This window comes from Rhinolophus sinicus, chromosome 1, assembly GCF_057876585.1.
Source record: "Rhinolophus sinicus isolate RSI-liver-muscle chromosome 1, RSI-T2T, whole genome shotgun sequence".
Classification (NCBI taxonomy): domain Eukaryota; kingdom Metazoa; phylum Chordata; class Mammalia; order Chiroptera; family Rhinolophidae; genus Rhinolophus; species Rhinolophus sinicus.
In genome coordinates this window covers 184,853,876-184,876,030 of record NC_142501.1, presented here as the reverse complement: position 1 = coordinate 184,876,030, position 22,155 = coordinate 184,853,876, and the positions used below count along the sequence as shown (strand labels likewise).

The window sequence follows — 22,155 nt, the reverse complement described above, 5'->3', positions numbered from 1 at the left end:
ACGATGGCTTGGGAACACTAGCGCTACTCTCCCACAAAAATGCATTTTCTATTATGCTACCACACTGGGACTATTGCTCATTAATTGAGAACACTGGCTGACCCAAAGAAAAGATTTAATATAAACTATTTTGAAGTAGAAATGGCAAAATGGTAATCCTCTCTGCTCTCTCATTTTGCCCAGAGGGATAACATCAAACTGAATATTGATAACACAAATATTAATAACTCCACTATCTGTGTGGTATCCTAGCCCTAGTTGTCAGTGAATAATAGAGACAATGGACTTTGTATTGTAGCAAGATAAAAAACATAAAATGTTTTCTCAACTAGCAAGACATAAGGTACTAACAGTGAGGCTGGTATTTCCAGGCTAATTTTATAAGAAACCTAGGCCCCACTGATAATATCTGCACGACAGTGCAAAGCTCTCTCTTGTTAAACCTCAAAATCATCCTGATCTCATGTTTTCATCTGTTCTCATGACTAAATTCAAATCTACTCATGACAACGGGGCAAACAAGGAGAGAGTCCAAACTGATCAAAAGGCAGGAAAGCAAGCAATATATAAATAATGCATCTAATTCTAGAAACAGACTGTTCAAAGAAACCACTGGAACCACTGCTTACTCAGAACAATAACACATGGTATAATTTAGAAAGTGATTGTTTTTTCCTAAGTGCATAGGAAACGGGCTTAAGCATGGGATATTTATGTAGAAAACTGACTTTAAAGTTGAGTTGTATTAAGCACTGCAGATTTGCCATTTTACTTCTCACCAAAGATTGGAAAAAACAAAATATAATTCTTTCCGTGCTCTGCGTACACAATTTTAAAAACCTCAAGCTAAAAGCATATAGTGAGAAGAAAATGTCCCTAGGTACTGCACGGCCTTCGTTAAGGGATACAAATTACCACAAGTTGCCTCGCTGTGGTTCTGAGGTAAAAGAAAAACCAATAATGAGCAATGTACCCAGATTATTCCTTAGTAATTGTATAAAATCAGACAACTTGGGCTTCCAAAAATGCTAAACAGAGCCAAGAAATTAATAGCATAAGCTCTGGAGTCAACCTGCTTGAGTTTGAATAACCCATCGTGGACTATGGTTAATTAGGTCGCTCACTTTCTCTATGCTTAAGTTTCCTCTCTGAAAAATGAGGAAAAACAGTGCTTCCCTCCTGGGGTGGCTGCAGGATTAAGTGGGTTAATCTATATTAAGATCTTAGAAGAACGCCTGGCACTGAGGGGGTATTGTGTCTGTTTGTTATCATTGTTAATATCACGGGGTCTTCAGTTATTTTCTAAAACTCACTCTCGGTTCCCTTGAGTGTTTTCTCTTCAGGACTTCATGGTTTTCAACCCACGGAGGCCTCACTGTTAACATGCAACTCCTCCTGACCCCCATCTTCATCTTCTATAAGCTTTTTATGATCCTGAGATTAGAGAGAAGATCCTCTACCTCAAATGCACTTGGACTAGAAAATGATTGATCTTATATACAAATGGAACTTCCCCCAGCAAGAGCTACAGTTAGATCCATACACAACACAAATCACTCCACCTGCCTCCCCACACCCCCTGAACCAAAACCTAGGTATTAGAAATGTTGTCACTAAAGTATAAGGAAGAGACTATTATCTCCTGCTATCGGTGCAGAGACAAACCTGCGTTCCTCCCAATACCACCTCCCAGAGGCGTGAGCATAGAAATGAGGGGGAAGGTACAAAAAGCCCCCCACCTTAAGGTATGATAAGGCCACACACTTAACAACCTCCTCTAAGTTTATATATATCATTTACAAAGGAAACAATTCAGAAGCTACATAATTCTCACCGAAGGGAAAAAAAAAAAGACTTCATCTACTACAAGAGAATCTCAACTCTTTGTCCTAGTGCTCTTAAAACAGAACTTAAACCTAAAAACCCAGGCAGCCTATGGGATAAGAATTCACTCTGCATCACTAGAAGATAAACTTTGATGTCCGTACTGCCATTAGATGAGGCCAAACCTGTTTGGATTAATGACAGGCCAAGACAGGAGGGAAGAGGAAGGAGGACAGAGAGGGCGCCTTCAGCGGTCTCCGCAAAGGACCTCCTCTACAACATGGCAAGTGAAGAGAATTGAGATAAACCCCTGAAAAACACTGGCATGGCGTATCTTGGAACAAAAGATGAAGGTTATCACTGACCGGCTTTGCAAAAATGGAAGGGAAGCATCAGTGCATCATCAAGAAGATTTTGAAATAATGGACCTAAATATACAAAATCTCAGAAATCTACAAGAACGGGATCGGCTAGGCAGCTACAACCCAATACAGCCCACAATTAACAAGACATTGCAGCCATTAAAGTTTGCTGAGATATAAAAGTATTTTGTATAATGGGAATTAAGTGTATAAATAAGGAAAGATACTTCACATTCCTGCCTCCATGTTTCTTTTTAACGAAGACAATGATCAATATTGGCAAAATGTTCCATGAAGATGCCTATTAAACCATAAAAGTCAGCTGGAAATGATGAGATTAGAATAAAGTGGGACAAGGAAATGTTTTAAAAAGAAAAAGGAAAAAACCTTAAGTTATATGGAGTGATGGAACCGAAGTTTCACGCAAAGGAAATTTCACTCAAAAGTCATTTATAGTTGGCTGTAGAGCACGCCAATTTGTTTTGCAATTAACTTCATGGTTCTTCTTAGTTCCAACATTAAAATACCTTTTCATACCTTGAGAAGCATTAACGAAGGAGGGAGACATTTTGGAAGCATGCTAAATGTTACAGAGACGCCAGGAACACATTTAAGCCTGCAGTGTTTCAATCACATATGACTAGCTGAAGTGATTTCACACACACACACACACACACACACACACACACACACACACACACACGGTCTTTACAGCTATCAAGTCCAATAGAATAAAGGCTCGGGGCTGAGGGATCCCTCCCACTACAACAATCAGCGAAGTGGGAATGAGTTATTACTTACATTCTTTGATGAACAAATAAGTAAGTGTCAGCACAACCGTGTGACCGCTGAAGAGAAAGTCTCCACACAAGATATGCGATCCAGTTATGGACAACCCACCACCGGAAATCAACCGCAAAATCCGCTGTACTTTCGCCTGAGAGTCTCCGTTGAGCTGAATGACACAAGGAGATCAGGAAGAAAATTTATAAGCTGGTAAAATCATGTTTCAGCCTAATTTGTGTGATAGTTAGAAAGGTCACCAGGTTGTCATTTTTTTTTCTTTTTAACTTAATAAGTAAAAAAAAAAATCCTAGGAGGAAGCTCCTCAAACTGGGTTTTAGTCCTTGTATTGGCCAGTTTTAGTGACACGTTTTAAATTATGCAGGATGTTACTAATAATATGTTTTGGTGATGTTCTTCCTCGGGCAAAGCTTTTAAAAATATTAATAACCAATGACTTCACTACAGCTCTGCTCTAAAAAAGAAGATCAAAGCTATTTTCTTCCCTCTTTGCAGGGGAAGTCGGGGTTTTGGATGGTTAATATTTGATTCAGCTGCATACCGCATTACTAATATTGTACAGTGTATTCGGACCTTGTGTTAAGTGGGCAGCCTGAAGAGTGCATATAGCAGTATTAATATCTGATGAAACACAGTTTAAAAGAGAGCTGCAACACATTAAATAATTTAAATAGGCTTGAAAATAATGGATTAGCGAGGTTCTGGCAGCTTCAAAAATGAGTATGTCTGATCAGGAAAAACATCCTGGAAAGAAATAACCTATGTGCTATGGCAGGGGGTCAGGAAAGAGCTGCCTTAGACTGGGTGTAGAAGTCCCTAGAAGCCACCATGATGAAATGGGAAACAATGATGGCTTGGGCAGGAGTTTGAGGCAATAGTCCAAAGTTTGTATCCTATTAAAACTTAAGCATTCAAGAAAAAGTAGTGGACCGAGTCGGTCAATATGGTAGGCATGGAAAGTTGGAATACTGATATGTTGGGAGACCAGATGGAAGATTTCAGATCAGTCTAGAACAAAGTGAGTACTCTTATAAAATTAAAGAATGATACTCAGAAATAAGATCAAGTAACAGAACACATCAGAAGAGAAATATAGGAACACCATTAATCACTATTCATTTGGGACCCTGAGGAACAGCTGTATGACACGCTGCGTTTTACACTCAGTGATGGTGCTTCTGGGAAGCTGGCTCCTGAAGCGTGGCAGTCTCGCCATGACAGTGGTTAAACTGTTCAGTGGTAAAGATAGATATTGTCTTGTCCAAGTGGATGCATGGTGGTGAAGGAGGGCAAGACACGCATAGGTGGATGGATGGGAACAGCGTGTAGGAGGAGAGAGATTAAGTCAGCCTCCAAAGCACGTGGAAACCCATCCTATCTGGTAGAGTAAGGGATTGGGGCAGGATTCCTTGCCTAAAACATCCATATCAGGCAAAACTTTCCCGATTAAAAAAAAAAAAAAGAAAAGAAAAATCTTATGCATCTGGACAGCTTTCCAATATTCAATGACGTGACCCAGGATTAGAGGGTAGGGTGAGAAACTGCAGGTCTCAAAGAATCTTAACCTTCTGCAAAAGTGTGCTAAGGACAAACCCAGGTGACAAAAACCAAGAGAACATACATATTTTATCAAGAGTTGACAGTCCTTAAACTAAACATGCCAAGAAATAGCCGATCCTGCCTTGAAAAGAGAGGATCTACAAGGTAGTAAAGGATCCACACCCAAGGAAGGGAAGAGCTGTGGACAGAGCTGCAGGACCCATTTCAGGTGCCGCCCAGGAAAGGCGTACAGCAAACGACATGTGATATGCCCTGATGCCAAGGATAGAATCTGGCTGTGTGCTGTATCAGATCCACCAGTCCGTCAGGAATTTCTTGTCAAGCGGTTGATAAAATCAACTGTCAACACTGAGATCAAATAAAAAGGTATATGCACTCTGCCCAACCACTAGGTTCCCAGTTAAACGGACACAGTACTGTTTATTTCAAAACCATAATAATTTTGTTATCCACTCACTCACCCCAACTCAATACTCTAATTTTTGAAGGGCAGAAACATTTCAAGCCCTCAGTCCCTTTACTTGGAGTTAGATGGATCCAAAGGCATAAATAAACTAGGAGCTAAAATAAGCCAGACATCTTCTCTTCTCCCCTCTTTCTTTCAGCAGTGCTGGCACATGTAAGCTCTCAGAGCATTTAATTCAATACGCCTTCATAGAACAGAAGAAGGACTTACTCCCCTTGCTCTGTTTTTTCTCAGTTCTTAATTCCTCCATCGTGTCATTGCTATACTAAGATGTCAGATCATACCCACTATAAATACTAAATAGAACCTCAAGTAAGGGAGAGAAAGGAAAAAAGCATAGAAAGAAAACTGGGAAACGGGCAGAATAGAGTTGGGATCAATGGACTGGTTTCTAATTCTGTTCTAGTTCACTGGGACCCCCTGTCACATACCACTTAATAGTCTAGCTCTTAATACTTTCCTCATTTTTCAGACACCACCCTATGCCATTACTGGATATGGAACTGAAGATGTAGAAAGCTAAGAGGTGCATCAGTCATAACAGCCAAAGCAGATGGGGCGCAGTGTTCTTTAGGGTTCCTCAAACTGTGACCACTACACACATTTCCCACAAAAATAAATGAGGTACAACAGAGCTCAATTTGGCTACTGACAAACCAGAAACCATCTACAGTGTCTCTTCGATTAAGAGGAGAAGTCCTTTGGAAATCTATGAGCAGGGTGAGAAGGAAGGTTTCTCAGGGAAGGGAATGTAGCTGTGCCAGCCCAGCATTCTTATGGGTGGCAAGATGGGCTTGAAAAGCTATCTGATTTCATGTGAATCCTAATAACTGGGCCAAAACGTATTTAACCACACTTTTCAGAACGCAAATTTTGTGACTGCAAACCAAAGCTTGGGTGGGTGGTTTGAAGCGAATCATAAGCAAAGGACTTAAGGTAAACCAGAGAATAAGGGAGAAGGCAGCTGGAAAGCTGTGAAAGCCAAGGATTTCAGCAAGGGACTTATCCTTGCAATGGCTGCCGTGGTGATCGCATCCAGTGAGTAACAAGCTGTCAGGCATCAGTGACTAGATCTGACATCCTCCTACAGCGAGTGGTTTCAGTGTACACAGTTCTGCCATTGCTTATAGTCACGAGGGCATTCTACAGTCAGCAACCAAGGAGACAGGTCGGTTATCTAATAGGCTTATAACCACAATATCTAAGGAGCTCAAAGCCAGCGGCTGAGCCACGTTCAAATTGCAATTCTGATTCCTGTTCTATATAACGCATCACTTTTATCAAAATGATTGTGTTTGTTTTCCTGAACCGTAAGTCGGGTGCCTCTAGGCTGCTTATGCGTCAGGAAGAGGTCCTGACAACTGAACATGGAAGCTGATTAGTAAGGATGCTGCCAGAGCCTCCACAGTGTTTGTAGCTTGATCGTCCAGGGGTACGTTTACCAGTGTGGCTTCTGAAAATTGCAACTCTGCCACGGAGGAAACTTTCTTTCTGTAATCATAGCAATTCATCCCTGCAAACCTCACCCATTACTAGGATGGGATTGCCTTTTTTTCCTGTGGCCATTTCTTCATTTAACACACAGCAATAACCCCTTAGAAGTGTTTATTATGTTTCTGAACTTCTCCTATGCCTTAATTTAGTTTCACTAAAAATCAGCCAATGTTTAAATTCAATATGTACACTGTTTTAATTACAGATACTTTCTGCTTTGATGGCTTTGGAAAATGACAACTTCTCCAAACCACACCTATTTTTGGTGAGGGAGACTGTTGACTTCTTCAGAACAACTCTATTTTTCCTTCCCCCTTGGACATCTGCCTAGTGTTCAGTAAAAATATGAAGTTAGACTTCATTCCCTTGTCCAGAAAGCACAGGATCTGTAAGTTTCCTTTTTTATAAAACAGGGTACACTGTGGTCTAAGATGATTAACAGCTCTCTCGAGAAATGACTCTCCCTGGAGAAGCTGTAAAGACGGCTTAAGTTTCAAAATCCATTCGCACACTGTCTCAACTAAAGGCCACTCTATCTTTCCAACGGCTAAGAATGTGGGGCTCATCCTTGACTATTTTCTCTTAGATCCGCATCTAACTTACTAGCACATCCTGTGGGCCTGCATTCCAGATGTGTCCCGAATCGAATGGCTCCTCACTTCCAAGTAAATCCAGCTACTTCTTCCTCACTTGCCACAACCGAGGTTCAAATTCACGCAATGGCCACAGGCCCTATGGGTTCTGTGGCTGCATTACCCGGACCCTCAGTTCCGAACAGCCACACTGGCCTGCTGTCTTGAATCTACCACGACTGAGCTATTTCCTTGGCCTGGAGCTCTCATCCCACCCACAGGGCTCTCTCTCTCATCTTGGTCCTGCCCAAATGCTTTCTCCTTAAAGAAGCCTTTCTGACCCCTCTATAACACAATCCCCAGCCCCACAGTCCCTTTCACTCTAGCCGCCTGGCTGATCACCAGGTGAGAAGTTAGAAATGTATTTCTCAGTGGTCATCCCTCAATAGAATACAAGCTCTCGCAGGAGAAGAACTGTGTGTTGGTCACTGCTATTATCACAACAGTACCGGGTAGTTAACAGGAGCTTAATACTTGCAGAATGAATGCATAAATGAGTAAGTCAATGAGAAGGTAAAAAAGTGAAGGCAAACACCCAATAATAACTTTCAGTGAGCAGAAAGTGAAATTTTTATGCACAAAGATATACTTGATGAACACATGTTATTTTCTTCCCCCCCAAACCTAAAGAAAAACAGAAAATATGCGAGCTTGCAGTAAACTCAAAAGTGCATTGAAGAATGTATAGTAGAGAGCAGGTGCTCAATAACTGCTCTCTTGATTTCCTCTAAATGGTCATTCAGAGGTCCTTACCTTTGGAGCGCACTGGAAATGCATTCCAGGTACAGGTAGAGTAGTGACATACATTGTGATACAGCGATACAGGTATAAAGTTCCAATGATAAAAAAGAATCTGCGTCCCACTATTGACCTAAAGGAATAATAGAGATGGGGAGAAACAAGGTTACTAGCTATTTCTGTTCCTAATGCTATAAAAAACAGTGTTCAACAAAATAACAAATAATTAATACAGAACGGCATTAAAAGACCATTTCACAGGTTCAAAGCTTATATTTGAGCCGTGCATACCCCCATTCCTTGGAGAGGTTGCACGGCAGTTTTCAGAAATGAAGAGTCAGACACTGCGATAAGTCTAGGTGGGATGGGCCCAAAAGGAGTGAGTGTGTGGGCAGTGGAGGAGTCGACTGAGGGTTCTAGAAAACCACCTAAAACAGTCACCCTTTGCCACGGAATTCAGTGAAGCTCTGCGTTTTCAGTCAACTCACTGCATGAATAATAACCTCTCGTGAGAACATAACAAAGGTACAAGCCACGGTCACAGAGGAATTAACTAATGAGCTAAGGGGACGCTACATAATTGGACACACAGGGAAATGGGACAACTCATTTAACCTAAGTTATAAAATAAGCAGGTTTATTTGGGGACCATCCAAAAGTACTTTAACAACTTGGGCATCAACTATTTTATCTATGACTATACTAGAGATTTTCAGAGAATATTTTGAAGATGTTCCAAGTGTCCTTGTACATTGAAGGATATTTAATAATGAAGTTCTAGACAGATTAATTTGCCCCTAAGGATTTTACTCAATCTTGATTATAAAAAAGAAAACAGAAACAAATCCCACCCCACAAGTTCTTTTTCAGTTTATATTCTTTAGGTGGAGGTAATTGTCTTGACTCACACTCGTCCCTGTCCTTTACTCTATGTTCTCAGTCTAAGGCAGTGGTTCCAGCGTGTCACCGTGAGCACACTGTCCTCTGAAGGGAAGGGCTCTGCCCCTGCACAGCTGCCTCGGGGGTACATGAGTGGGCATCAAGGGCCCTGAGTGTCCTCACTTCCAGGTGAAGATAACAGCTCCTTTTCTGTTGTGTAGTTAGGCGGTGGGTCCAGAAACACTAGGCTCTGGGGATTGGTCGGATGGGTGGGATCCATAAAGCTCCTAGAATTCCTAGTTGTAATTTTCCTAGTACATAAACTATATTACTCCAGGTAACCCATTTTCAGAGCTCTCAAACTTCCAAAACTACGTAGTACTGATCAAAGACTTCAGGGGAAAAAAGGCAGTTTGAGGCACATGGCATATTTTAAGTTTTCTATAAGACTGTGGTCTGACATGGATTATGCATCAGGGTCTAATTCAGGTAACTGTTGTGACTTCTAATTTAAAGAATCATGACAAACATAATTTTAGATGCCTATCTCCAGCAACTATTTTAAGAACATTTCAGGGTTTCCAGGGTCAAAATACAGAGTGGGACACCACCTTCGCTAGTTGATGAAAGTATTTATTTATTGCAAGGCTTTTTTTTTCACAGGCTTGCTACTCTAGCCTGCCTTTTCTAGCACTGAAAAGGAATGGGTGACAAACAGCACTGAATTTCTCCATTTGGTTAAGTTAAAAAAACAATTCATCCTTTGATTCAACCCTAGGACCCCAAAGAGTGCTGAATAGTGCTCTATGCTATTAGACAAGGTGGAGTAATAAGCAGCAATTATTATGAGACAATTATATTCATTCCAGTATTCTGAGTTCAGCTGTACTCAGAACAGAAAACTAACTTAGAAGGTGAAACATGCACTTTGTAGCCTTAATTAGAAAAAAAGAGCTACCGTGTTTCCCTGAAAATAAGACCTAGCCGGACCATCAGCTCTAATGCGTCTTTCAGAGCAAAAATTAATATAAGACCTGGTCTTATTTTAATATAACAGCTCCTTTTCTATTGTGTAGTTAGGGGGTGGGTCCTTATTTTGATATAAGACTGGATCTTATATAGTATAACATAATACCGGGGTCTTATATTAATTTTTGCTCCAAAAGATGCATTACAGCTGATGGTCCAGCTAGGTCTTATTTTTAGGGAAATGTGGTATTGCCAATGATTTTTTCCCCATAGCTTTGAAGGTGTGTGTGTGTGGCTGGGGGTGGGGGGAAGCATGCAAGTAGGATTTCCTATTCAGCTAGGATGTTCAAAACAGGTTATAAAAATTACTCCACTAGTTACTAAAATATAAGATCCAATTCTACCTCAAAAGTGAAAAAGAAAATTAGTGGGATTTCCCCAACAAGTTTTTGATAATGGATTGTGACTGAAACAGATGTCACTAAAACATGTGGCCAGCTATGTGACCACAAGGTTTGACATGGTAAAATCTAAGGTGATAACGAAGAGGCAGTTAACAACTCTTTAGATAAAGATTCAGATAAATTGAGGTTGTAGTTCAGGTTGGAAACCAGCTACTTACAGGACCCTGGGAAGTTTCTCTTTTCACACATATATGAATACAACTTTGTTCACAATTAGAGGAGATGCAAATATCTTTGGCCCAACCAGTCTCTCTTATAGTCAGTGTCAATTCCAGACACGAAAAAGAAAACCACTAAAGTTCAACAAATGTAGAGTTTAATAGACAGCATGCCATAACTGACAACTTCAGCAGCAAAAAGTTCTTGTACTAAGTAAAAGAAAATTGATAGCTATTTTACTTACACATATTAAGGAAACATATTAAAAGAAATGTTTTAAGGAAAATGCTTAGGAATGTCGTTTGTAGAATAAGTTTTCAAAACTGCAAATTTGCATGTGGGGGGATCTCTTTAGCAAAGATAGATTGAATTCTTCTAATCTCAAAGCAACAACCAATTGAAAGAACAATATAGCACAAATTCCCTCTTCTAAAAATGACCTTGCGGCATTAATATTGAGATCCTATTGGACTTTGAAGTTTTGAATTGTATCGACCAAGTCAACATACATTACATTTTCAAAAGCCTCAGTTTGCGGCCAGTGTTTTGATCAAACATATTTTAATGACTTGAATTACTAGAATCTTCGTAGAAAACAAATATCTGAATGATGAATGAGGTGAAAAGGGGAACAGAGAGGCCTTATTTTTAATAGAATTCACAAGAAAGCAAAAATAACCACTTCAGAGTTACGTCCTCTTTTTAAGTGTCTTCAGAGCAAAAGTACCTGGCTTAGTACTTCCTGATTCCTGCTATTCCGAAACAGGGAGACTGAACCAGTGGACTAAGAGCTCCTTTGTGGTGCCATGGGGAAACCAGATGGCGTATTTACTTTAGAAATCTAAAACCGAAACCGCACACACCCATTTCTCAGTTCAGTTTCTTAAATTCTTGCGACTGGATTGCCAATAGGCAAAAGGAAATGTAAAATTTGAGAACTGAATAGAAGCGAACCTCAAAGCACGCTACTGACTGTGGACTCATAATCATCACATTGTGAGTAATGGAGAAAAACTCCCCAGCCCATTCCTTTCCCCACCTGTTAAGAGCCTGAAATAACACAAGCATGATGAAGTGACTGTTATTACACTCTGGTTCTCTTGATTTATCATGCAAATTCCACAGCGCCACGTTGCTTGAAATCAGAATTGCACCTTAAATTCATAAACTCTGAATCACCCACCACACCATTTCTGTTCGGTCCTACATAGTTGTCACTTTCACACACAGTTGCTCCACACATGCTTATTGAATAGTGACTTGATTTATTCAGTGTGGTAGATCTTTCTAGCACACTGAAAGGTAGATTGCTTTCTTTCATCAGATGCCTGGATGAGGCTGCATTTATCAGATAAATGCAAGAAAGATAATTTCAAGTACACATCTACTCACTTCAATACAAACCAATGGCAAGCCCAAAAAACATGTTAGACCTACTTACTTGTATCTCAGAAACAGCCACTGGGTGATCCATAATCCAACTAATATAATCCCATTTATTTCTGATACAGAAAATGCCCATTTCACCCGATCAATATAATCAAAAAACTTGTCTGGGAGTGGGGGGCTGAGCTCCTTGGGAGGGACCCTCTCGTGTACAACTGTGATCATGACGGTTGTCAAGACAAGGTTGAAAAGAGCATACACGAAGGCAATGCCTGTTTTCCACCACTCGAGGGGAAATTTGTTCCTTGATTCAGTGGGCATAGCGATTTGGATATAGTCCGGGTACTTTTTGGTGCCCTTTCGCAACCCATTGGGTAAGCTCTTAGGTTTACCGTTGCCATTTTTGCTTTCTTCCTCAACAGGTTCGGCAGGGCTTGTGTAAGTGTTTGTAGGATCGTTGGTTTGATTTTCCATATGTTCTTCAAGCTTTGCTGTCTCTATGACATCCATCGTCCCCCAGTCTTCAGATCAAAAAGGAGATGGTAAAGTTTTTTTATCGAAGTGTATTTTAATCCTGCTGTTTCCAAGATCAACATGGACTCTTCAACTGCTTCTGTTTCCTAGCACAGGATGTAGAAGGTGGCCACCTGATTATCGTTCCTCCCACGCAGGTACCCGTGGTATGTTCACCACTTTCAGGAAAGCAAGCCAATCTTCTTCTCCCGAAAGATGTTACTGTCCCACCTGTAAAAACAAAACAAAACGACGTTCAGAAACTGTGCTTGTCCAATTGTCCGCTATCCAAAACAAAACCACTATCAAAATAAGGAAACAAATACCAAAGCCATTTGCTTTATAAATATAATATCAGAACATAGCGAAAGCTGCTGAGATGGAGTTTATTTAGAAAATATTGAATTGTTTTATCTTGGAATTTTTCTCTTTTTGAGCTGATGTCAGTATAAATAGGAACATTTTAATAATCAACTCCTTTTAAATTTCTTTAAATAGAAGTCAGGACCTAACATTGTAAACACTTCATCAGATACTATTACCTGTTGCTAACCATGAAGTCATAATAAGCTAGAATCTCCCCAGATCACACCATTCCTTCCTAACACTGCTATCTTTTCTATGAACCTTAAAGAATAAAAAACTGTGATGAGTTGATTACAGTCATTGAGTAATTATCACCCTCTGCATTTGTCAAAACAATCAACTTTCTATTTTCTTATTAAAAACCTGTGTAATGCAGGGTCTCAGCTCTCACTCCCCGCACAAAAATGCAGGATATAGTGAGGTCAAAAAGGAACACCAACGGAGCCATAGATAGGGGAGTTCATACCACTATATTTTCGCTGGCGGCTGGTCGAGACACAAAAGTAGGACCAACACGATCTGCAATCCTCACCCAGCTCGCTAACCGCACTTGCCAGCTGCAATCCGCACTTGCTAACCACGCTTGCTAACCATGTCATCCGCAATCCGCTGTCTGCTTCTCTACAAACCAACCAACCCACCCCTAGCATAGCCACAGCAGTTATATTAGTGGCTGATGGCTAACTGGTAACAGCTGATGGCCACCCAGCCACAGCGGATGGCCATCTGATTACAGCTGATGGCCATCTACTAACCGAGCCAGCACCTTTCCACGTGAGGCCGAGAGCCTGGAAACTGCTCTCTGGGACTCTGTCCCCACAATCTGGAACCTTTTTAGTGACCACTTTTCAGAACGTATTCAAGAACTACACATTCAAGGTAGTTTTTAAATGGCACTGCCTCAGTTTATCCTTTTATATTCACTGATCCACACCATACACAAGGAAAGTCGACAGCCTTCAAAATAACAGACAGCCTTACATAGGCAAAGACTTAGCTGTATCTCATTTAGGTGACAACTACTTATTTCTTGAAGGATAAAATAATTTAGTATAAGTGACATGGTACATTAGTAACATTTTGATGCAGCCACCACTGTTTCTAGCAAACAAAAGAAACTGGCACCCAGAGGATCAGCTCCAAGCACTTACCCACCACGACCCCAATGAGGAAAGAGTGCCTTTCCCGGAAGCTCCACGGGCTCCAAACAGCAACAACTTCTTCACAACACAGAGCCCCAGCTCCAGCTCTTTTATACTTGCGAGCAACACGGCCCCAGCTGTTCTCGATTTAGGAAAGCAGTATTTTAGTCCTACTACAGAACCCAGCCACCTGAAGAGGTTTTCAAACCTTGTAATTAGTCCCCAGCCTGGGTACACTGCACAATTTAAGCATAATCCTTTGCATTTTTAAAGGCTTCTCTTCCAGGGTAAATTCAGAGGAAAAAAAAATAAGGAGGGAAAACTCAAAGTGGTGACAGCTAAGCCTTTATTTAACGAAAGGAAAAAAAGTTAAAATGACAGACTCAGTATTTGTTGACAGTTGTGGATGGCAAATAGAATAACCACCAGTGTTTATTGTGCACCTAAATGCTCCCGTCCTGCGGGACATGTGGCGGCAATGAAAAGGAGTTAAAAAAAGAGAACACTGACCAGAACACTCACCCAAAGAGCTCACAGTCTAACTTCTAACTGAAGAGACAGAACTAAAACAACAAAACTATTTGAGAAGACTGAATGGCATATTGAAAAAGAAGGATAAGGTGAGCACTAGATAAAAACACAGCTTTACTTGTGTCCCTGCTCCCCTGACAAGATGTGTCCACAGAAAGGCACTGTCCATTTCTGAGGAAGCAAAAGCAAGGAGAAAGTTAGCCTGGCAGAGAAATGGAGGATCATGGATGGATGGAGACCAGATAAAAGATATTACTAAGAATTTTGGATATCTCTTGTCCCTGTGAAAACCCCCAGCTACTAATACATTAGAGCAGGATGAGAAAGGAGCAGTGTCCCTCTCCTGTAAAATAGGACTGACAGGTCACTCTTTGCAGTGCTGTAACACAACGCTGTGGGAAGAGTAAGTATAATGAAGCGAAGCCTCTGTCATGCAGGAGACCCTGCTTGCTGCGCCATTTGTCATGCGAGGCAGTCTGCAGGACCTCTGGTCCTCACATAAAAACGCAGGATATGGTGAGGCCAAAAAGGAACACCCACGGAGCCATAGGTAGGGGAGTCATACCACTAGTCTCATTGGAGGCACTATAGTCTCACTGGAGGCTGGAGCCACACGACCTGCAACCTGCTGTTTGCTTCTCTGCCTGCCAACCAACCGACTAACACAGCCTAACCAACTAACACAGCCGCGGCAGTTATATCAATGACTATTTGGCTAACTGTTTACAGCTGATGGTCAATTAGCTGCAGCTGATGGCCATCTACTACCTGAGCCAGCACCTTTCCACGTGAGGCCGAGAGCCTGGAAACTGCTCTCTGGGACTCTGTCCCCACAGCGTCAGTAGGATATTGTCAAAAACAAACTTTCAACACCACGGATTACTATTTCTAATGCAGGTACCAAAGCACTAACTCAGTCATTGCCTGTCTCTTTTCACTAACTCTAGGCTATACCACTCATAGCATCTTGCCAAACTGCCATCCAAATTTCCTCCAGCTTTACTTCTCCACATCTGCTCCAAGTCTGGCATTCGTATGTGAAAGAAGATTGTGATTTTAAAACCCAGGTCGACCAGTTGACATACAGATGGGCTTTATAAGGTAGCTACCCAGTTCTAGAACACAGAATGTAGAGCAAAAGAAAATCCAATTAGTTACTTTTTTTATTTTTAAAGGAGGAAGTACAGTACTCAGCCACCCACCTCTTGGGACAACTGGGAGGATGACTGAAATAATTAATTGTGAAGAGCTTTGTGCTCCCGGGAGTAAGAGTACTCTGTGAGTGCAAAGCCCATTTATCGTCATTAGCAGCTGGATTGATATTTTCCTTGGGATTTCATTAAGCAGATTAAATATACAAAGCACATTCAGCATGTGTCAACCAACCTTGGGATGCAATGTTTGTTGTCAAGATGATGATTACAACATACTCATTCCTATGGTGATCATTCCCTACCAGTAAGTATTTGAAACAGTGACAAAAGCCACAATAGCTCCTCTGCATGGATGGCAACCCCATTAGTTCATTTATTCACGGCAGAGCCCAAAACACATGATGAACCTCCCAAGTCCTCTTACATTGCAAAATATTGGAAGTTATCCTAAATAATATTTAAAGAGCTAAAGGCCTCGATAGACTAATCTTCCTTTTGAAGGCAAATGCAAAAGTCTAAAACTTTTAGTACACTGACATTGTTTTGTTAGTATATTTTTAGAACTAGAGTCATCCCAGAAATGCAAGGAAGCTTTCAAATTATGAAGTGACTGTAATAAAATACAAATACTATATGTGGAAAGAAAAGATACGATCATCTTGAGTGAAGTGAAAAAGGCATTTGATAAAATTCAACATCCACTTGATTTTGGGGAGAGAAAGGTTTCAACGGCAGGACTAGAAATATATATAGTTACACTCTTTCAACGCCGATATCACCATTTTAACTGTGTAATATGTGTTCTAATACCTGGGGGAAAAAAGTCCTCCACTACTGCTCCTCTTTTCATTCTTAAGAGAATTTCAGAGTCTTTTCGTCAAATTACAAGAAAACACATCATTTTCCTTCTGTGTTTTATTTCTATTATCTCTATTATACCATAAAGAACTTGATATTACCATATTAATATATAACATTAGTCATTTTCTCTTAATAATCCCAATAGGATTGTTCCTGTAATTTGACAAAATGATAATAAGCTTCACCAGGAAGCAGAAATGGGGGCAGCAGATTTTTACCAGCAGATATTAGACTATATTACATAACTTATATTGGGGTAATGACACCCAGTTATTCTATTTTGTGAATTATCCAAAGGAAGTAAGGATGTACAAAAAAGTATTTCTAAAAGTATGCTTTCAACACAGTTATCTATGAGAAAATTGGAATTGGCCTAAATCCAATGACAGGATATTAGTTAACTAAATTAAGGTTATCCTGACTCTGAGTGGTGAACACACAATGGGATTTATAGATGATGTAATACAGAATTGTACACCTGAAATCTATGTAACTTTACTAACAATTGTCACCCCAATAAACGTCAATTAAAAAAAAAAATCATGGCTATCTTTATACAAAACATATAAAGGAGGATAAGGTGATCACTAGATAAAAACCTGTGTTTTCCTATAGTAACTATAAAACCGCGAGATAAGTATATACATAGTATATAAGAAGGGTGCCATATCCAATTAAGTAGAAACTTAGATCTGAATAGATGTAGAATCTCAATAATTCATATCAGAGGTTATGGTGTAAAAACAGGGGAAGGGGCCACGTGACAGATAGTCAAGGCTGTAAGAACAGGTCCAGGTGTGAAACTCGTGATACTGTCCTGCAGCTGGTCTGAACTGCAGCTCTCTGATTGCAACCTGCAGGAAATTGAGCACAGACAGAAGTTCTGGTGGAAGGGCTTAGAAATTCTTTGCTGCTAGATTTGTGTGTCGGCCTGGTTGTACATCTGAAGTGGTGAAGAAGATAATGCATTAAATGTGTAAATACAGTTTACACATTTAACTATAGGAAATGTGTAAGCTTTTCCTATAGTTAAAGGAAACCCCTAAGTTTATATATGGGTTTTAATGTAATCTGTTACTTTAATGTAATCTGTTGAAGATGGAAGTTAAACACTGATCAAAGAAAACGTGCTTCTAATTTTACAAATTGAAAAAATGAATAAAAGAGATTTATACATTGAGCTCAAAGGTTTAAGAAAAACTAGGTTTTGAAACAGAATTTTATTGAATTGAATATCAATGAAAACAAACAGCTGATGGGTTCATTCACAGACACAAAAGCTTTCTCAGATCTTAAAAAAGAAAACTCAGTTGTCACCAGAAAGCCATTAAAAAGTCATGTAGAATAAAATAGCTGTAAAAAAAAAAAAAAACAGTTCTCAGTAAATGTCATTCATTTGCCATAAATAAATGTTACGTACGTGTACTTACTTTGCGTGCTTTGTGTATTATCTAATTAACCCTCATGACAACCCTAGGGAATATTTTAAAGAAAAGAAACTGAGATAAAGTAAGATGCCCACGGTCAAACAGGTAGAAAGTGGCAGAGCCCAGATTTGAACCCGAAATCTGACCTCAGGAACCTTGCTTTTTAATGGCACACCAACCCCTCTGGTACCATTCACCACATGTTAGAGGGCGACATACAGTCAGTGAGAAAGGTTAAGAGACAATCAGTTATCAGCTTTATTACTTTTTCTCCCGGAGATTCACAAATACACAAGAAAGTCCTCTAGATAATATTAGAGGCGTTTTTTCAGTCTTTGGAATTTTGTAGAAATTAATATATACTAAGAAAAAAATGTAATGTATAATTCACCTCCCTTGTGGGGGAGAAGGGAAAACAAGCCTGTTAAGTATTTGCTTGTTACCCACGTGTGCCACTTAATTATAGTTACTGTTACAAATAAGCCCCCATATTAAATTTATAATATAGGTATATCACTTTATGTTAACAGGGTCCAATTTAGCTAAGAAATTTCATGTCCATAAAATTTTTCCTGAGACCAAAACATCGTAGGCTTTTACTTATTAACATTCTTAGAGTTTAACTTGCTTATAAAAATCTTCCTGGCTGCCTCCCAGATGCCACCAACCCAGAGCCTCCCACGTCCAGCCATGTCAACTCCACCGTGTTGTCCTTCTGACCTTGCTGTGGACCGCGAGCCCTTGGGCTGCATTTTCTTTGAGCTGTTTGCAGATAAGTTCCAAAGACAGCAGAGAATTTTCGTGCTCTGAGCACTGGGGAGAAAAGATTTGGTTATGAAGGTTCCTGCTTTCACAGAATGATTCCGGGATTTATGTGCCAGGGTGGTGACTTCACATGCCATAATGGCACAGGCGCAAGTCCATCTATGGGGAGAAGTTTGATGATGAGAATTTCATCCGGAAGCATACAGGTCCTGGCATCTTGTCCATGGCAAAGGCTGGACCCAATGCAAACGCTTTTTCATCTGCACTGCCAAGGCTGAGATTTTGGATGGGGTCTGCTGCAGGGTGAAAAATGGCAGGAATATTGTGGAAGCCATGGAGCACTTTGGGTCCAGGAATGGCAGGACGAGCGAGAAGATCCCCATTGCAGACTGCGGACAACTCTGATGAATTTGACTTGTTTTATTGTAACCACCAGCCCATTCCTTCTGTAGCTCCAGAGAGCACCCTCGGAACTGCAGTTCATTGGGTTCCCTATTTTCCTTGTTCCCCTCCAAGTCTAACTGAGTTGCAGTTAAGTTTATGATTATGAAATGAAAGCTAAACAAACACACAAAAACCTTCCCTCTAAAAGCGTTAAGCACTAACACGCTTATTGACACAAGGGGCCTTATGAGGCATGAAATTCTATTTCAGAAGCACCTACTAAATTTGTTAAATATTTTACTAGAAAGTTTCTGAAAACTGACAAAAAGATACACCGCTTACTGAAAAATTATCCTGTATATTTGAGAAATACTTTTCCAACAAAAGTAACATGGGAAAGAGTCCTTGGCAGATCATTACAAGTTTTTATACTGCCCCTAGGTCCCACATCTGTCTAGGTATGATAGATTTAAATTAAGGAAATGGGCAGGCTTGTAAGATAGCTTGGTGACACTATTCTGAGAATAGATTGGGGAAAAACATTGTTTTAGTGTAAAGATAGAAATGAAAAATCAGCTACCAGTGGCTGCATTTACTATCCCATTTGAAGGTAGCTTTGACATTAGCTCTAAATCCAGTTGTTATAAGAGAAAGATACAGCCTATTATCAATAGTTGTTGCCTGGGATGGCAGGTAGGAATGAATTAGTGCCAGAAAACAGCCTGGAAGTTTCTTTTTGGGGTAATGGAAATGTTCTAAAATTAGATAATGACAATGGTTGCACAATTCTGTAAATTTACTAAAAATCATTTCACCACACCCTTTTAAAACAAATGCATTTTATAAGTATGTACGTTATAATTCATTTAAAGTGTTATTTTTTTTTTTTTTAAAAAGGAAGATTGAGATCAGTTGCTTCTAAAGAATTAGAAAACCAAGAAATATCCCATACTCTGTTATTACATTCCAGGCTCACTTTTCCCTTTAAAGTGTTGTACTTAACAGATGAGAACTTCTTTAGCAGTGATTCTGAAATAACACACATTTCTGAGTTTTCTACAGACAAGATCAAGAACCAGCCAACGAAAAGCAAACTGTTTAACAAAATTTGTGTAAACTGTGCTCCAAAAATAAACTTATAACTAAATAATACAAAGTGACAAAACACTGATGGGTTTTCTAATAGAACGTATCAAAATTTACTATGAGTTGGATTAAAAGGAAAAAAAGATGGTCTGTCTTCTTTCTCACCAAAAAAAAAAAAAAAAAAAAAATATTAGCCACTTTAAAAGGCAATTCAATATTTGTTGAAATGAGTGGTTATTTACACAGAGCAAATATTAGCTGTGCAAATTTGAAAACAATGAGACTGGGAGTGTTTCACAAGGTGGAACATCTCTAGAATGCAGCGTACTGAGAGGATAGAATAGGTGGCTGGTATCTGTTTCTGATTTAACTAAGGTTGATGCAATAAAGTACCTTCACTAAAATTTGACTTGAAAAATGTTCCATAGGATGTTTTAAAATTTGGCTTCTCTTTCTTAGCTGTTAACCTGTTTACTGGTGCCTGGAGAATTCCAATGATCAGATCTGATTAGTGTATTTTGGGAAGACAAAACTGCATCCCTGGGGTTGAGGGAAGGAAGCTCTCCAAAAGGAGGCGAGGAATCTTAGAGAGAGGTAGAATCACAGGGAAAGACAATTTAACAATAAAGAAAAGACTAAATGAGTTGGGTAGACAGATAAATAGATTAAATCAATAGACTAGATGGATTAGATAAGCAGGCAGACAGACAGATAAACCCAGACAGAGACCCTAAAGATAGAAGAGGGCTGTAAAATGAGGTCAAAGATTAGGGAATATTTAAAATAATCCTTTAAATTTCCTTTGCGATACTCTAAATTAGAGGGTCTTAGGGTGAAGGGATCGAGTTGGGGTCACATCATGCTCTTTTCCCAAATGCTGGCTAATGCTTGCCCCAAACCCTTTTCACACCTCCATTCCTGACATGTGGAGGAGAGCATAGAGAATTTCCCGAGGGTAGGTGTGGGGAGAATGCCAGGTGGTTTCTTCCTCTTTTATCTAGACGTTTTCAGTATTTAGCAAAAAGAACTAGGCTGGAATTTTCTACTTCCCTACTCATTTCTGAATTTACTGCCTGCCAGTGATGTGTAATGCACGCGTGGCCTCAGAGAATAAACTGGGTTGAAGGCTTATCTTTGTGTTTAAATGCTTATCTACTTTAGCAGGTGAGCATAAGAAGTCCCCTATAATTTAAACAGACATTTGTACTTTTAATAATACGAACTGTAATTTTGTCAATTCAAGAGAAACCGTCCAAAATCGATGTTTGGTCACTAGAACCATTCCACACAACTGGTATGACCTGCTCCATATTTAATGGTCAAACAAAAGCAGCCAGCACTTGTTTAGCATAAGCACCCTGGAGGCTTTATCAGAAATGTTCCATCTAACAGCCTAACTCAACAACAGTGATGCTATCTGCTTCTGCATTCCTCACTTGCCTTGTATACCTCAAAGAGTTACATACCTAGAAACGGATTCCCGTAGGTTTTAATGCTGAATACTCTGGAACAGGAGTCTGCACAGGTTACCTACTGAAGTGAGAGCTTCTGAAAAACACTCTACTTAATATTTTTTTTTTGGGGGGGGCTTATTTTTTTTTAAATTTAGTTTTATTAAATTTATTGGGGTGACAATTGTTAGTAAAATTACATAGATTTCAAGTGTACAATTCTGTATTACATCATCTATAAATCCCATTGTGTGTTCATCACCCAGAAAGTCTGATGTGGGAGCTTATATTTTCCCTTCAGAACAGTGGCTAGTCTAACAAGAGAGAGAAGCAGAAGCCGAGTCTAACAGCTTAATATTAGCCTCCCCAAACCACGTAATATTTTCTAAATGATGTTAGAGATCTCATTCTAAGGAAGTAAACAGATCACCATCTCAGGGTCAATAATATATTTCCTCGTCCACAAAAATGTGTTTCGATTGGGAAGCATAGCTTATCATAAGAAAACCATGCTAAGAAATGAGAAGAAGAAAAAAGAATAGTTCCTTCAAAATAATTTCACAATTCTCTACTTTTATTAATAAAGCTCCTTTATTCCATGACCTTCAGATTATTTAGAAATATACCTATTGGGTTCTCCATCTACCACATGGTGACCAAGCTGTGTATTATTTTATACAATTTCAAAAAAAAGTTTGCATAGAATAATATAAACAGGCTACTTAAATGGGTGTTTTC

The 22,155-nt window shown here is 39.7% G+C and overlaps 1 protein-coding gene and 1 pseudogene across 6 annotated transcripts in view; one reads left to right on the top strand and one right to left on the bottom strand.

Moving 5' to 3' along the window:
• The window catches only part of SGMS2 (sphingomyelin synthase 2), a 154,833-nt gene that overhangs the window by 8,176 nt on the left and 124,502 nt on the right, over window positions 1-22,155 (bottom strand). For all 6 annotated transcript variants that reach the window (XM_074322676.2, XM_088792364.1, XM_074322680.2 and 3 more), the window contains 3 exons: window positions 11,793-12,481; window positions 7,896-8,013; window positions 2,988-3,141 (listed from right to left, as the gene is read on the bottom strand). In XM_074322676.2, coding sequence (XP_074178777.1) covers window positions 2,988-3,141; window positions 7,896-8,013; window positions 11,793-12,247 — 727 coding nt within the window. In that variant the 5' untranslated portion in view covers window positions 12,248-12,481. The remainder of the gene's footprint in view (window positions 1-2,987; window positions 3,142-7,895; window positions 8,014-11,792; window positions 12,482-22,155) is intronic.
• LOC148759308 (peptidyl-prolyl cis-trans isomerase A pseudogene) lies at window positions 18,327-21,536 on the top strand (annotated as a pseudogene).